Source organism: Podarcis melisellensis (genome assembly GCF_964234715.1).
Source record: "Podarcis melisellensis genome assembly, chromosome: 6".
NCBI classification, from domain to species: domain Eukaryota; kingdom Metazoa; phylum Chordata; class Lepidosauria; order Squamata; family Lacertidae; genus Podarcis; species Podarcis melisellensis.
This window is the reverse complement of record NC_138538.1, coordinates 17732355-17749486: the sequence shown is the minus strand read 5'-3', so window position 1 is coordinate 17749486 and position 17132 is coordinate 17732355. Positions and strand designations below refer to the sequence as shown.

The following is a 17132-nucleotide window of genomic DNA, read 5'->3' as shown; positions in this document are numbered from 1 at the left end:
GGGGGTGGAGGGTAGAGAACTGAATCAGAGGAAAAGAGGTTGCATTAATCGTTTTTGTTATTTTTTATTTGTACCCCACGCATATGACTTGCTTACCCCAGCCACTCTGGGTGGCTTTCAACTTATAAAGCAAAACATGAAACATTAAAAACTTCCCTATACATTCAGATGTCTTCTGAAGGTTGTATGTCACTTATCTCCTTGACATCTGATGGGAGGGCATTCCAAAGGGTTGGCACCACCACCAAAAAGGCCCTCCTCCACCTGGTTCCCTGTAACCTCACTTCTCCCAGAGAGGGAACCACCAGAAGACCGTTGAAGCTGGACCTCAGGGTCCAGGCTGAACAACGGGGGTTGAAATGCTCCTTCAGGTATACAGAGCCATTTGGGGCTTTAAAGGTCAACACCAACACTTTGATTTGTGCTCTGAAACATACTTTAAAGACATGGGGAGCGTGCAGTTGTTGGTGGTGTGCAATATTAAGACTAGTATAGCCTTAGAAGGCAGGGCTCAGGCACTTTTGCAGGGCCAAGACTGGGCGAAAACCCACCTTCTACACAACTATTAAAGCTGCAGGAGCCCAGTCTTTTCCTTTTTGTTTGGCCACCCACGTCTGTCAAATTGCCACCCACCTTCCCCTTTGGAGATGCAGATATCCATCAGGTGAAGTTTTTCCTTGTGTGGAGGTACGCTGACAGAGGTTGGTTCCTGTCATGCAACTGCTAAATGGCACAAGAGCCATGTTTAGCATGTGGCTGTATTTTTTCCTTAACCTCTTTGTATGTGCTGGTAGTGGGGACAACTGGTAAACATGGGAAAGTTGGCCTTAGTGTGACAGTGTGTTGTGTCAACACAAACAAATCATAACCTCAAATTGTCAAAAAATCAAATATCAACCATTATGGAACAGCCTTCAAACTCCACCCCATGTCTTTACACAAACATGGGAGATGAGAGCATGCATATTCATGCGTTTATTTATTTAAACTCTTTATAAGCTGCCTTTATGAGTGAATCAGGCTCAGTGTGGCTTACACATGCCTATCTCTATGTGAAATTAGGTACAGAAGTACTAGAAAGGCAGAATGAGTGATTCCAGATGTGCTCCCAGAATCCCTTGCAACATTACAAAGGATGCTGGGAAGACATGGTGAGCTGCTGTGCGTGATCTAAGGCTTAGCATCTGGGCCCAATTCAAAGTGCTGGTTTTGACCTGTAAAGACTGGGGCAGCTGAGGACCCCAATACCTCAAATACCTTAGGTTTTAACAGCAAAAACTGGTGTGGTTTGGGTTGGTTTCCTCCCTGATTTTACACTTGTTTATAACTTTTTTTTCTATGTCACTTTGAGTTCTTTTTCCTGGGAAAAAGGGGACTAATAACAATAACAACAACAATAATAAAATTATCCTCAGGAAAGAATTCCTCAGAGTCCCTTCCAATTCTACAATTCTATGATCGTAGACAAATGGCATGCCATTTCAGTTGTTTCACGTGTACTGTCACCAAATCCTAGAGTGGCTTGTACAGTCCAGTTGACCAGAGGAGAGAAAATGACCAGAGGGCACCAGAGAACCAAGAGAGGACTTGATATTGGTATAAAAGAGACTGGAGAAAGCTGCTACATTTTCTTAAAAGCCTTAGGGCCCCTGACCACTAGGTCCAGTCATGACCGACTCTGGGGTTGCGGTGCTCATCTCGCTTTATTGGCCAAGGGAGCTGGCGTACAGCTTCCGGGTCATGTGGCCAGCATGACTAAGCCGCTTCTGGCGAACCAGAGCAGCGCACGGAAACACCGTTTACCTTCCCGCCAGAGCGCTACCTACTTATCTACTTGCACTTTGACATGCTTTTGAACTGCTAGGTTGGAAGGAGCAGGGACCGAGCAACGGGAGCTCACCCCGTCGTGGGGATTCGGACCCCTGACCTTCTGATCGGCAAGTCCTAGGCTCTGTGTTTTAACCCACAGGGCTACCGGTGTCCCTCTTAAAAGCTTTACTCCAAACTATTTGAATTGATTCGAAGGAAATGGTTCCTTCCAGAATTTAATTTGACTATCGCATCAAACACTGAAACAGAAAACGAAGGACGGGGGGGGGGGCAGGAACCAGCTTAGGCCACAATTTGCTACAGCATCAGCTCTCTTGAAGGACAATATGACAAGGCTGCCCATCTTACAGTGACAATTCACACACTTAAGTATCTTTAAGTGTTTTAAGTGTTTTTAAATCCCAGGGCTTTCAGTCAGCAATAATCTAGCCCTCTATAATTTGTATGACATTTGTGGATGGCCTCCCATAATCAGCATCGTAAAAATGAAATGGAACAAAGTACAGCAACAGAACGAGCCAACGTTTATGGTGCTTTCACACTTACTGTACTTCCATACACAATCATGTTTTGACTGCAGCTATAAAACTTTAGCGGTAGGACTTCTGAGCTTACTTGTGGGTTTTTTTTTAAAAAGACACATTCATTTTCACAGCAGTCTTAAAACGTATGCATGCATGGATGGTTAGATGCATGTCTATGGTTCCACCAAGACAAGTGCATGGAGGAACCCTAGATGTCTTAGAGCCAAGCATGTACCACAGCAGCAAAACACTATAATCCTCAGCCAGCCCTTGTTCCTTTTCCTCCTGTTTGTTACTGCTCTCTATTGGTGCCCTCTGACCCACTGCCAATATTCAGATTGCAAGGTCTTTGGGTTCAAGGGCCTGTCCTTATTTTTGCTCTGTAAAGGGTAATGTGAATTGAGGAAGAAGATGCTGACAGCAAACAGACTAGACTTAAGTCATGTTTGCTGGCTTTTTCACAAGAGGCACTTAAACTAGCTCGTAAACATTCCCGTATCTTTATAATGATGAATCATACTGATTTTCATGCATATAATTTTTTTTTAATGTGCTTGTCTACTTAGCAAAACCACACCCAACACTTCCTAGGATGTAGCCCCAAGCTAGAATATGATCTCAGGTGCTAAGATTCCCTACAGAAATGATAATTGAAGATAGGTAATATAGGTATACCTTTATGATGGAGAAAGATAGGCCCGCTGATATGATCAGGTTAAATATTCAAATATTTTAAAAGGCAGTTCCTTCATTTCATGCAGAATTAACCATGCACACAACTTTAAACACCCACAATGCTATTTTTAGCACTACGTCATGCATGAGTATCAAAATAATCCCTTAGATGAGACAATACTGAAGTACAAGGATAACATTTTGATTACTAAGCAATAATTGTCTTTCATGTTCATCAAGACCCTTTTTGATGTTTGCAAAGCCAGTGGGTCAAAATTAGTGCTGGTTTTCTTCCACTATTACACACTAAGGATAGAGGATTGGTTATGAAGCATGTAAACATTTGCTTGAGACCCAGCATGGTGAAGAGGTCAGTGTCAGAGCATGACTGTTCACACACTAAACCGTTGAAGCTCATTCAAAGCACCTTCTTTCCTTCAAAGAATTCTGGGCACTGTAGTTTGTTAAGCAATGCTGCTTAACATTGTGAGAGGAGAACTACCTTGCCCAGAGTTCTTTGAGAGAAAGATTGTGCTCTGAATGTGCTTTAAAGGCATAGTGTCTACACAGCCCAGGAATGGGAAGATGCTGATTCAAATCACCACCCAGTCATGAAGATGTGAGTGACCTTGAACCAGCGTCCATCACTCAGCCTAACGTGTCTCACAAGGTGGGTGAGAGTTATATAAACTGATATGGATTCCTTCAAAGAAGGCTGTGATATAACAAAGAAATAATAATAAATAATTGTTTATGTTCAGAATACTTATTTTCAATATAATACTTAGCGCTCCATCAATATTTCCATCACCAATGAAGAAAAAGACTCCAGTTTCTATTCACTGAATAGTTACACCCCAATAATAGCTCCTTAGGAGGTAAATAAAAATTATGTTTGCACACTCATAATCATATATCTAATTATCACATTTTGAACTGATAATCATGTGATACAATAATTTTGAATATTTTGTTTGAATGTGCCCTCTAGTGGTGAGTTTTAGTTTTTTATCAAGTCTGGCAAATATTATTATTATTATTATTATTATTATTATTATTATTATTATTATTATTACCACCTCCCATAACACAAGAGAAACAAACTAAATACTCAATGCACAAAATGGCTGAGTTGATTTTATCATACTAAAATGCAATCCATTAACTGAGGCTGACTGCCATACGAAGGATTACAATTAAGTTGACGCCTATTGGCTAGTGACTCCGTGACACTTCCTTTGTGGTTTGGCTCACTTGCTTGAGTCACTCAGAATTACCTGCTCTCTGCATGGTGGTCTGGGTTAACTTTATATGAGGCATGCTGTGTGGAAAATAGTACCCTGGAGCAGTGCGGGTTGAACTTAATGGCCCTCTGACCCCATCCAACCGCACAGTTCTCATTAATCAGATTTTAGGAGCTGGTTTTTCAGTGCCAGTTCCAGGTTTTAAGGGCCATTGGACAAGTGGTGCTGAGTGCCCCCCCTCCCTGAGTGGGCGACATCCACCATTTTCCAGAGGGAGTAGACCAGGCATGCAAAGCTTCCTGAGCCATCTGTTGCTCTCCTCACTGCTTGGCCACTTAGAGAGGGCAGGTGAACCTGCAGCAACAAGGAAGAGGAGAAACCGCAAAGGTTGGCTCCAGAGATTAGCAGCAAGCCTATTGTGGGGACGCAGGTGGTGCTGTGGGTTAAACCACAGAGCCTAGGACTTGCCAATCAGAAGATCGGCGGTTCGAATCCCCGTGACGGGGTGAGCTCCCGTTGCTCGGTCCCTGCTCCTGCCAACCTAGCAGTTTGGAAGCACGTCAAAGTGCAAGTAGATAAATAGGTACCGCTCCAGCAGGAAGGTAAACGGCGTTTCCGTGTGCTGCTCTGGTTCGCCAGAAGTGGCTTAGTCATGCTGGCCACATGACTCAGAAGCTGTACGCCGGCTCCCTCGGCCAATAAAGCGAGATGAGTGCCGCAACCCCAGAGTCGGCCACAACTGGACCTAATGGTCAGGGTCCCTTTACCTTATTGTGGCTTGGGTGAGCCTTGGCAGGGGCCTGATAATGCCAACCTCTGATATTACCTTTCTTTATAGGTTGCAACATCCACCAGAGTGTCTGAAAATGGAAAGCAGGTAAGATAACACTGGCCTGACGGAGATGGCCAAACAACCAGACGACAACTTCCCATGAGGCATCACTGTGGCACCATTTTCAGGCTGCAACCGTGCTACTCTTGTCCTGTATGAATTATGCCAGGGACTACAGCCCTTGAGATGATGTTGGACTCAACCCAGCCAGCATGGTCAATAGCCAGGGACAGAGGGCCAAAGGATACCTGGCCCTGAATGAGGCCTCGGATGGTCTTGGATTTGGAAGAATATACCTTGCAGAGCAGGGGTGCCAACTTGAATAAAATATTGAGCGGGGAGAGGCAGGTAAGCTCCACCCTGAAAAATCAATCACATAACACGGTGCACGAACATCATTTGAATGATAATGCCCATTAACTGGGGGGGGGCAGGCCCCTCACCTATTTTATTGTTGGCTCCTATAATGCAGAGAGTTTCCGCTGATACAGAACCCTGGCATAACTAAGAGTTTGGAGAGAATATGCGTACAATCAGTTAATGGCACATCACGGTTTCCAGCCAAGAGGGAAGCCCATTATAATTATATACTGGTGAAAGCAAAACACACACATTGAAGGAACATAGACATATAGCAAAAGCATCTTATTTCAAATCCATCTTTTTTTAAAAAAAAATCAATTAGGGGGTCGGTCTGAGTCACAGATATTTCTCCCAATCTAAGGCACAGTGTGGTTTGAGTAAGAAAAGCCAATGGAAAAATTACTCATGATCTCCATGTTCCCATTAAAAATGCTGAAGGCAGCCTTGAAAACCAATGGAATGTACATATCATAATAAAAAGTATATATTAAGCCAAATAGTGGGAAAGACTTCCGAAGATATTATTATCCCAAGCCAGTTCTCCAAAGAGGCGAGTGACGAAATTATTTTAGTTGAGCAAGAAAGTTTGCTCAACTCAGTTTGTCTCTCGAATGTGATTTTTTTGCTAAGACTTTGCCAACGAATTGCAGCTTGAGATATCCAACATTAGGCATTTTTAGGACAACAATTCACCCTCTTGGATGTAAGCCCCACTGACATGAACTGTAATGCTTTATTGATGTGCATTTATTTATCATTCTCTTTAAGTGTAGGCCTCCTTTGGATATCTTTGAAAGAAAGAAAAAAGGCAGTGTTGTGACACATTAAAGACTAGCTGAGCAATGCAAATCTCCTTGGTGCTGGCCTGGGGGTTAGATTTCTCCCTTATCTATTTATGGTGACTAGAGCCAGTTCACCTTGCCAACAAAGGTCTGTATAGTTAAAGTTATGGTTTTTCCAGTAGTGATGTATGGAAGTGAGAGCTGGACCATCAAGAAGGCTGATCGCCGAAGAATTGATGCTTTTGAATTATGGTGCTGGAGGAGACTCTTGAGAGTCCCATGGACTGCAAGAAGATCAAACCTCTCCATTCTGAAGGAAATCAGCCCTGAGTGCTCACTGGAAGGACAGATCCTGAAGCTGAGGCTCCAATACTTTGGCCACCTCATGAGAAGAGAAGACTCCCTGGAAAAGACCCTGATGTTGGGAAAGATGGAGGGCACAAGGAGAAGGGGATGACAGAGGACGAGATGGTTGGACAGTGTTCTCGAAGCTACCAGCATGAGTTTGACCAAACTGCGGGAGGCAGTGGAAGACAGGAATGCCTGGTGTGCTCTGGCCCATGGGGTCACGAAGTGTCAGACACAACTAAACAACAACAACAGAGCCAGTTCAACCACTAGGTGAACTAGGTGGTTACCTTGGGTGGCAAAAAATAATAATTGGGTGGCAAAATTTGAAAGGCAGGAAGAATAGCAGCTCCAGCTTCAGAGATCTTGTCAGTGCCAAAGAGGCTGGTGCTGAGGAGGTGTTCAGTGTTCCCCAAGATGGCGCCATCCCAAAATACTGTGGGGCTACAGCTTCCATCAGCCCCAAAGAGCAGAGGCAATGGGTGGGGATCCCTAGGGCTGATAGTTGTGGTCCGAAATCTCTTGAGGGCAAGCCACTTGGAGAACTTGAGAAACTTCTCTGCTAACAGCAACAGACCTCCCGTTGTCAAGGCTCAGAATTGTGATGGGTGGGAAGCAGATTTCCTAATAAATCTTGCACCCCTTTCTTTGCTTTCCCTTCAGTGGAGAAAGTCTGGCACCATTGACTCTTATGAGAGACACATGACACACTTGCGCTTCTCTATTCAGAAATAACTCCATTATTCTCATGGCAATGGTGCTTTCCAGATAAAGGATACTTAGGGCTATAGCCTCCCAGAGGGCTAAGTGGAGGGGACAAATCCTGCCTTTTTACCGTTGATGTGAAACAGGGACACCTCACTAGAGTGATTGCACTGTGAAGCCTCTGGAACTCAGCGAGACTTGCTTTTGTCTGCTTAGGTGACCTCAGCTGATGGTCTCAGCTTGGCCAGCCCAGCAGTTTCTTTTTTGGGGGGGTTGTGAGCCACCCCATAGGGAGGGAGACCATCCCTCATGCTGGCTTGCCTGAACCAGGACCATCTCCAGCTCCTCTTTTCACTTCACTTCATTGTGATGGGAGAGTTGTATGCACTGCACCCTGAGCGGTTGCCAGTCTGCATCCACTTTAGTTTTTTTCGGGGGGGCAGGCAGCAGAGGTGGCTCTAAGGGAGGGTCACACCAGGCATGGAGGTTATGGGGCACTGGAGCAGGTTCTGCCACTATTACTCCAATGGAAGGTGAGAGGCAGGGCAGCACCGGACTTTGGCATCGCACAGGGAGGCACTGAAAACTGAGACACCAAGGTCTGCCACTAGGGACAGACTCAGCACCTGTCTCTCAGTGCCCCCTGCATGTGGATAACCAGCCTTTCATTGACAACCAACAGTACAAACCCAGTACCCAATGCAGTCACACAGGACCAAGTACCAGACCTTGCACTGATTCCACCCCAAATACTCGTTGGCGCTGTGGTCTAAACCACTGAGCCTCTAGGGCTTCCCAATCAGAGGGTCAGTGGTTTGAATCACCATGACGGGGTGAGCTCCCGTTGCTCTGTCTCAGCTTCTGCCAACCTAGCAGTTTGAAAGCATGCCAGTGCAAGTAGATAAATAGGTACCGCTGCGGCGGGAAGGTAAATGGCATTTCTGTGCGTTCTGGTTTCCGTCGCGGTGCTCTGCTGCACCAGTAGCAGTTTAGTCCTGCTGGCCACATGACCCAGAAAGCTGTCTGTGGATAAACACTGGCTCCCTCGGCCTGTAAAGTGAGCTGAGGGCTGCAACCCCATAGTCCCCTTTGACTGGACTTAACTGTCCAGGGGTCCTTTACCTTTACCTTTTTTTACTTCTGTGGGAAAGAGAAACAGGACAAAGTCTGAAGTGGCAGACCGTGTGTGTGTGTGTGCGTGTGTGTGTGTGTGTGTCCTCCCCTTCTCACTTTACTCCATTCCCATGTTCAAGGGGTTGTGGGCAAGGCAGCTAATGAGGCCCAGCCCAATTGTTCTGGAATGAACATAACAATTGTTCCAGACTGAAGAGGGAGATGGTCACTCAAGAGTTCACCCAGGGCACAAAATACCCTTAGAGTGGCCTGGCATCGGTAGTGGCATAAGCGTCTGTGTCCCAGAGCCCACTTTCTCAGATGCTTTCTTTGTTATTTCTGCTGTGATGAACTAACAAGGATATCCCTTTCGGATTTTAAAAAAAACTATATGTATAAAAACATCCTCATATTTTCCCAGTCACCATTTGAGTTTGACCAACTCAGCTGTTCATCTCTAGCGAGGGGGAAATTACAAATTACTCTTGGGGAAGCTGGGCTGCAATCCTATGCACACTTATTTGGGAGTTAGGCAGTACTCCTAAATCCACTCCATCTCCTGGTTTCTCATGGCAGCAGCAACAGCAGCAGAAGTGCAGGCAGGATGATTGGACCTAATCCCTGCACCAGCTCCAGGCTGGTGCAATGATCAAGCCTCGACAGGCCCTCTCCTTGCCCTTGGAACTCTGTTTTGGGGCTTTCCACTGGTGGGAATATTGCCAGTGGGTCTTCTGCTTGCCTGCATGCTTGGTGTGGGAAGGCAGAGGCTCCACACCCATGGAGTGACCTGGGAGGCCAGTTCTGCCATCAGAGCCAATAAGATGAGACACCTCAGATCAATCCAAACCCCACCTCACCCCCCCCCCACAGACTGGCCTAAGGGCCAAGTGGGTTAGGTTGCTCTGGAAGTCTACTAAAAACCTGTGGCATTTACTTCTGAGCAAACATGCATAAAATTGCACGGCGCAAGGAATGCATGAATCAGCCACAGACACACTCACATTGGCACAACTCATACGACTTAAACAGAATTCACAAATCAATTCGTTAAATTGTAAAAATGCAGGTGACAAATGTGGATTTATCACTTCTTCTCCCAGTCTGGTGCAAGAGAGTACTGGGTGCCTTTGGGCCAGTTACTATCTGCAAGCTCACAGGGTTGTTGTGAGGATCAAATTGGAAGGAGAAGAACCACACACACTGCTGTGAGCTGCTTGAAGGAAATGTGGGGTATTCATGTAATAACTAATTAATAAAACCCAGCATTCAACCATTATCCAATTTCACAGAGTCTAATTCAGCTGTGTCTCAGAATTACACTCTAAAGTATGTCACTGATTTGTTATTAGTGTCAGCCAAACCCCTTTTATCTTTTCCCAGGCCTTTAAATTTGTTTCACGGAATTAAATCTGTTTTAGCCCACTTCTTATTCTCCACTGTATTGATTGCTTTTTTATTTTATTTTATTTTTTAAATTTATTTCAATTTTTTACTTTTTTTAATTTAACCTATTTATTTTCTGTGCAGTAGGCTGCATGTTTTTGTTAAAGGGAGCCCGAACTAGTAAGTAATAAATACGTAAAAGCTTCTGTGGCCCACAGATGCAGGAAGAAGCCCAACACTGCCCTAAGCTGCCTTCTTTAGCGCCCCTGCTAATCCTTCCTTGCTGCTAAGGGAACTTTAAAAAGTCTACTCCGGGAAAGCTCGGCGGACTTCCAGAGTTTCTCCCGCAGATGCTCCGGAGGGATCCCGCCCCTTCGAGTCACGCCACAAACTTCCCTCTGCCAGCCGTTGGCCGCTCTCCGTGCAGGGGTGGAGACGACCAGCGGAGAGGTGGAATTTCGCCAAAAAGCACTGGATGGGTTTGAAATCTGCTTACTGAACAGAACCGAGGGGATTCGCTCGCCCAATTCATTGTGAATGAACCAGGCGCGCCGGGGCGTCGGGGGGGGGGAGAGGGGAGGGAGAGATGCTTCATTCACTTTTACCTGTCCCGCGTGCCTGAAAGGGTTATACCAATAGTTGAGAGGGCGGAGGGGATTTTTCTTTGGCTGCTTTCCCGTCTGCCGCGGTGAATCCAGACCTCTCCCCCCTTCTGACAGTAAGGGATCCCGACTTGTCCTCAGGCGGCCGCGTTTTACGATTGGGCAACAACATTTGGGTGCAAGTTTAATAATCTGAACTGCGGAGCTAGTTTCGGCCGCCGAGGGCCGGGACGTTTATCCAAGGAGGTGAAAGTAGAAGAGAATGAAGCAGTTATTTTTAGCAGCCAGGGTGGGGCTGAGGTACTGTCTTTTTTTCTGCCTGCTGCAGAAAGCCTCTCTCGCTAGCTTATTTCATCTGACGAAACAAGCCACACGCCTCTCTGCGCGCCGGGTTCTCGCAGAGCAGAGCAGCGTTACTGCAGCGATGCGTAAACCGCGCGCTGCGAAGGAAATATTAGTACAGTACTCAGGGATCTTTTATCCTTTCCCATCTCAATATGACTTCTCATAAGCACAATATTCTAGGCTCCATATTAAAGGACTGCGTGCGTGCATAGGTGCAGTGCTTTTTTTCTATAAAAATAATGTTTAGGGGTACTCTTTTTCCTACTTATATTGAAATACTGCCCCTCGCTGAGGCCAAACTTAGAGTCACAAAATGTTTAGGGGTGTGCGTACCCATACATACACCCAGAAAAAAAGCACTGGGTATATGTAAGGCATAGGAGCCTACTCCATGGGGCTGAGGTCCCTCCGGCCCTCCAATAAAATATTTGAGGGGTCTGTCTGTCCCATCCCAAAGTTAATAGGCATTGCCATTCAAAGAGTGCGCATTATGCAGGGCAAGGCTTACCTGCCCCCCCATATTTTATTCAAGTTGGCACCCCTGATTTGAAGGATTTCCATGGGATTCGCCCAAATGCAAAGGTTTTTAAGGTCACACAGATATTATCATATACGTATACTGCATGTTCCAGATTGATTATCATTTTTTAATTCAAAATCACCAAAGCAGATTCTAATCCTCACTTCACAGAGCACATAATGACCTTCTAACCAGATCCACACCAAGCATTTATAGCACACCCAACGCATGTTTAAAGCACATGGCTTCCCCCCAAGGAATCCTGGGAACTGTCGTTTTCCCTTAACAGAGCTACAATTTGCAGTAGCCACAACAAACTGCAGCTCTCAGAATTCTTTGCAAAATGTCATTGGAAGTAAGCTCAGTGGAACTTCCTTCTGAGTAGATAGAGCAGCCTTCCCTGGCCTGAGCTGGTGTCTCCAACCCGCATCAGACCCAGCTGCTGTGGCCAATGGGCAGATGTAGTTCAAACATCTGGAGGCACCAGGATGGGGAAGGTGGAGTTAGGGTACTTAACACAGAGTACTTAACATAACCTGAACTAGATAATACCACTTAATATGCTGATGGGGAACATTTGACCCTCCATTTGTTGATGAACTACAACTCCCCTCATCTTTGCCCATTGATCATGTTGGTTGAGGCTGATGGGAGTTGGAGTCCAACATCTGGAAGGCCAGTCTTTTAACTGCTTCAACACTTCTGGATTGCCAGGGAAGAGTGGGAGCTGAGTATGAGCTACAAGCCAGGAAGACCTTGGTTCAGGTTTCACCACAGCCATAACCAACAGGCAAGGCATATTTCTCTCATCCCCTATTTGTCACCTGCAATACAGACCCAGGAATAACAATGATGACTAGTGAATTGCCGTTGTGCAGTGTGTGCATGAATGCCTTTTATCCGCTTAGGCTAACACACCCAATTATGAATGATAACCTCGCATCTGATGACTGTGATGCATTATATCATAGAGCTGCTGTTGAAAACTACCCACACACTTCAGGTGGTCAGACTAGGACTGCAAGATTGCTGATATAGTCAGACCAGATGCCTGTAGGAAGACTGCAAGCAGGACATGGTTGCAGCAGCACTCTGTCCCCCCCTGCAGTTCCCAGCAGCTGGTATTCAAAGGCATGGTGTCTGACAGCATGGTGGAGCATAGCCATCATGGCTAGAATTCTTGTCCTCTGTGAATTTGTCCAACCCTTTTTGAAAGCTCCAGCCCTGGCATCAACTTTTAAAGCAGGGATCGAGAACATATGGTCCTCCAGATGTTGGTGGATTGCAGCTTCCACCATCCCTGGCCATGCTTGCTGAGACTGCCACAACATCTGGAGGGCCATAGGTTCGCCATCCTTGCTTCAAAGCTCAAGACAGCTTGGGGCAGGTTACCTGTAGGATTATCTCTTCCCATGTATACTGGACTCAGATCATCTTCCAAGTATCCCTGCCAAACGAAATGGCTACTTAGAAGGCAGACCTTTTGAATTTTGGGTAGCCTAATTGTGGAACATCCTCTTCACAGATGCCTGTTTAGTGCCTACATTATTATTATTTTTCTGTGCCAACCTAAGACCTTTTTATTTCCCCAGGCAATTCTATCTTAAATATTTTAGTACTTTTTAGATCTGTTGCACTGATGCTATTCTCTGTCCCCCGCCCCCTCTCCTTGTTTTAGATTTTATATTTAAGCTGTGTTTCTTGTACATTGTGTTTTTGATTTTTAATGTATAAACTGACAGTACATTGAAACTAAATAAATAGCTTACTAGGGTGGGAAAACAGCAACTATATAAATGTGACTGTTGTCGTTAATAAAGGCTAAGTATTTTTGATTAATTAGTCACACCTTTCATGCTCAAAAGCAGAGTGGTTGAAAAGTGTAAGAGAAGAACATTTCCCCACCCTTTAAAAACTGGGAAAAAGTGAATATTCTGATCAGCTTTGTGATAACTGGGAAAGTAGGTCCAGATCAATTTTGCCTAATAGGGAGCAGTTATTCTGCATTGCTTAATGTGGGAGAGGAACTGCTGTGCTGCTTAGGGGACAGGTTGTTTGTGCATACAAGGGAGACCTTGCCTGCCTGTCATAGGAGAACATAGGACATGGCAAGCTGCCTTAAAGTGAGCCAGACCCTTGGTCTATTGCCCACAGTGACTGCCAGCAGCTCTTTCCAGGGTTTCAGGCAGTGTTCTCTCTCAGTCCTACCTCAAGATGCTGGACATTGAACCAGGGACTAAGCTAAGTAAGTATAGACCTTCCCCACAAATTCACAACTCTCCATTTGCTTTTCTTCCAACCTTTTCCCCACACCAACTCTTCTTACCCAACTGTGAGCCTGCTGTCTAGGGATGGGCCTCTGTGGACAGGGGGAGAAACATATGCACAGGCATTGGGAAGAGAGAATGAAAACCCCTTTCGCATCAATCACTCCCTCGAGATGCTGCTGGCAGTACCTCCACCAGCTTTTCATGCCACCTTGCGACTCCATGCTGGGGGGAAACTGCAGCTGATGCATTTGAACAGGAGCTGTAGAGGAGCTCCCACAAATCACACTCCTGCAGCGGACTTCCCTTAAACCCATCACTCCTTCATTCCTGATCTCTGCCTTTACTCCCAAGTGGCCTTCCAGATGCCACCATTCCTGACCACTGGCCATGCTGGTTGGAGGCAGGTTGAGTCCAACAACATCTGCAGGGCCAGTTTGCCCACTCCTATTCTAAGTATCTGAGAGACCCACTGGGCAGTGCCTGGCACACAGGGAAGCACGCAAAGGAATAGTCATCCTGGGTGGCAACCAGAATGTTCAGAGTTTGCTGCTTCCCAACCACCTGCAGGAGCCAAGGATTCCTCATTGCCTGGACAGCTCAAATGATACTTGGATTTCGGGATAAGTTTACAAAGTTTGGATCAGGCACTTTATAAAGACCTTTTTCCCCTTGAATTGCCTAACAGTATGGTCTAGTGCAGGCATAGGCAAACTCAGCCTTCCAGATGTTTTAGGACTACAACTGCCATCATCCTTAGCTAACAGGACCAGTGGTCAGGGATGATGGGAGTTGTAGTCCCAAAACATCTGGAGGGCCGAGTTTGCCTATGCCTGGTCTAGTATTTAGAGTGTTGGACTAGGACCTGGGAAAGACCAGGGCTCAAATCCCCTATCCGACCATGGACCTCGCTGGGTGACCCTTGGGCCAGCCACCGTCTCCCAGCCCAACCTACCTCACAAGGTTGTTGTGCAGATTAAATGAAGCTGCAAGGGGAAAGAACCATGTACGCCACCTTCAAAGAAAAGGTGGGCTATATTGCACATGCAATAAACAAATGTTTCCAGCGCCGTCCTAAAACCCACCGCGCTCCAGCAGGGGGTTAGCTCTGATTGCAGACCTAATTTAATTTACAGTAGTTCTTTCTGGCCACGGTTGCAGTTCACGCGGAGCACGACCAAGCCTACATCCAGCCTGCCTGTCGAACCTCCGCTGCCCTTACGAACCCCTGAACTCTCGCTACGTGGAGGAGGCAATGTGAGCTAGCGCGAGCATAGGCTCCGCACTCCCGGCACAAACTCCCAGACAGCCTGCAGGGGATCTCCTCCCGCCGCGGCCGGTTCCACTGCGCCCAATGGCTGCCTCTCTCGTGCGTCATGCGCCCCGGAGACCCAGACGCCCCGGAGAAGCCGCGCGGGACTGGACACCGTCTGGACACCAACTCTTTCCCCGGCTGACTGCGCAGCGCAGGGGCAGGAAACAGGGGAGAGGGTTGGTGGGATGCCCTCTTCTCCTATAAAACGGGGAGGGTAATATGAAGGCCAAGGGAAGCCTTCGCGGTCGAAGGCCAGGATGTTTCGTCTGCCCGCTTCTCCGCCTAGCCTGGCGGGGTGAGGGACGAGCAAAACTGGAACAGGAAGAATAAAGGTGCGTTTGTGCACCCGGTAGGTACCGGTAGGTGCCCTCTAAGGCAAGCAAGGGGCACTGAGGGCAAGGAGTCGGAGGACTGCGAGCCGAAGCATGCTTACTTGGGAGGAAACGCCGCTGGAATGACTGGAATTTACTTCCGCGTAAAAATGCAAAGGTGCACTTACGTGAAAGCAACACCAATGAACGCGCGGGGGCTTTATTCTGAGTAAACGCGGCCAGGATCATCTGGCATTGCCTGGTTTACAGGAGCCCTCTGGCTAATCTTAAAACATCCCCTGTCGACATACACATATCACTAATTTATATTTTTTAAAAAATGTACTGCTATATAATCAAAAATATCAAAGCGATGCGCAATATCTAAATTTAATAAAAGCACGCGTATATTATGTAAGTAGATGTATAGCTATATTAACTATCCATCTATACATATACATATACCTATACATATACATACATACACACCATATACTGTACTTTCTGCTGGGACTGGGAGCTGTTGATTTAAAACGATAGCTCCCCCACCCCAACCCTGAAATTGTGGACAGTTTCAGATTATGTATAGATAAGGCCCCTGACCCTCTAAATACGGTGAATCAAGAGTTAAACCGGACCGGCTGTTTACAAACCCGAATTTCTCCGACTACGATGATGGGTTTGTAAGAGGCTGGATGGAGTTGAAAGGCTTTCAGCGTAGATTGGAGAGAGCGAATTTCTTCCAAGGAGAAATGTGAAGCGGGGGGCAGGAATATCGCTGCTGGCTCTCGCACAGCCCCCGCCATTAATCATCCGTTTACTAGAGTCACCATTCCCAGTCACAAAAAGGGGCATGTCAGATGTGAGGTGGCGGTTCACCCCGACTTCCCCAAACCCCGGGAATGCCCTGTTTCCTATTTTCTCCCTCGGACATCACCACCTCCAGAAGTTAGGAAGCGGGTCCTGTTGGGATGTCCCGTGGAAACCAATGGCGCTTTTGGACAGCCCCTGTCCCGGCGGAATTCAGTTCCGCCGGTTGCAAGGGGACTTCGCTCCCTCGGGAAGCGCTGCGCCCAAAGGAAGGCAGCCCGGAGAACAAGCAGGGAAGCGGCAGCAGGAGCGAGCGAGCAGCTGGCCGCGCTCTGTCGCAGCGAAGCTTGCGCGAGAGATTCCTCAGCCGCGAGCGGCACAACCGAGGCCAGGGATAGAGAAGCGGAGGAAAGAGAAAGAAGAGAGTTTCAAACACCACATTTAAAAATAAAAATAAAAAATGCAAGGACTCTACCTTGATCCACAGACCTCATGATCTGATGGTAGTGCACCAGCCGGCACGCCGTTTCTCTCTGCATTTGGATGGTTGTAAAGCTATTCTATGCAGAGAGAGAGAAAGAAGCAAAGATATATATATATATATTTATATTTATGGATGTAGGTGCTCTTCTCTAGACCATAGGCGCGCAGCGGGCAGCCCTGCTGCTGCAAGCTGGCCGGCCGCTTTCGCGTGGAGGGTCCGCGCGTGGGTCCTGGGAGCGCGCGGAGGGCGCTTCTTCTGCGTGCCCCGAGAGGAGGGTAAGTCGAGAGGGAAAGGCCACTTCCTTCCCTGCGCCGAGTGTTTATAGTCGTTGAATGCTGTAAAATAACGGGATTCCCTCACTGTTTCCTCCTGTTTATGCCCAGCGCCATGGAAACCCTTGGATCGGCTCCATCTCCTAAACGGAGGGCTTTCCTGCAAACTTCCACACTCAGGAATCCATGACGTCTCCCTGTGCCGGAGCCAAAAGGCGGCCCTGTGGCTTTCCTCTCTCTCGCTCTCTCTCTCTCTCTCTGTCTCTGCACAAGCGCCCGATTGTTGAGCGGAGAGAAGAGGGGGGAAAGAAGAGGGGGGAAAGAGGGCGCACGAAGGGAGAGAGAGAAGATGATCGAGGAGTTTTCTTGCTCTCTCAGCACCTTTAACCCCCAGTCTCTAATAATAA

The 17132-nt window shown here is 46.9% G+C and overlaps 1 protein-coding gene across 3 annotated transcripts in view; it reads right to left on the bottom strand.

Annotated features, from left to right (window-relative positions):
- The window catches only part of NFATC2 (nuclear factor of activated T cells 2), a gene marked incomplete at its 3' end in the record, with an annotated part of 138836 nt that extends 122093 nt beyond the window's left edge, over positions 1 to 16743 (bottom strand). The window contains exon 1 of one of the 3 annotated variants that reach the window (XM_081916741.1): positions 16445 to 16743. In XM_081916741.1, the coding sequence (XP_081772867.1) occupies positions 16445 to 16508 (64 nt within the window). In that variant the 5' untranslated portion in view covers positions 16509 to 16743. The remainder of the gene's footprint in view (positions 1 to 16444) is intronic. The other 2 variants (XM_081916740.1, XM_081916743.1) reach the window with 2 other exon arrangements.
- Positions 16744 to 17132: the final 389 nt, after the last annotated feature.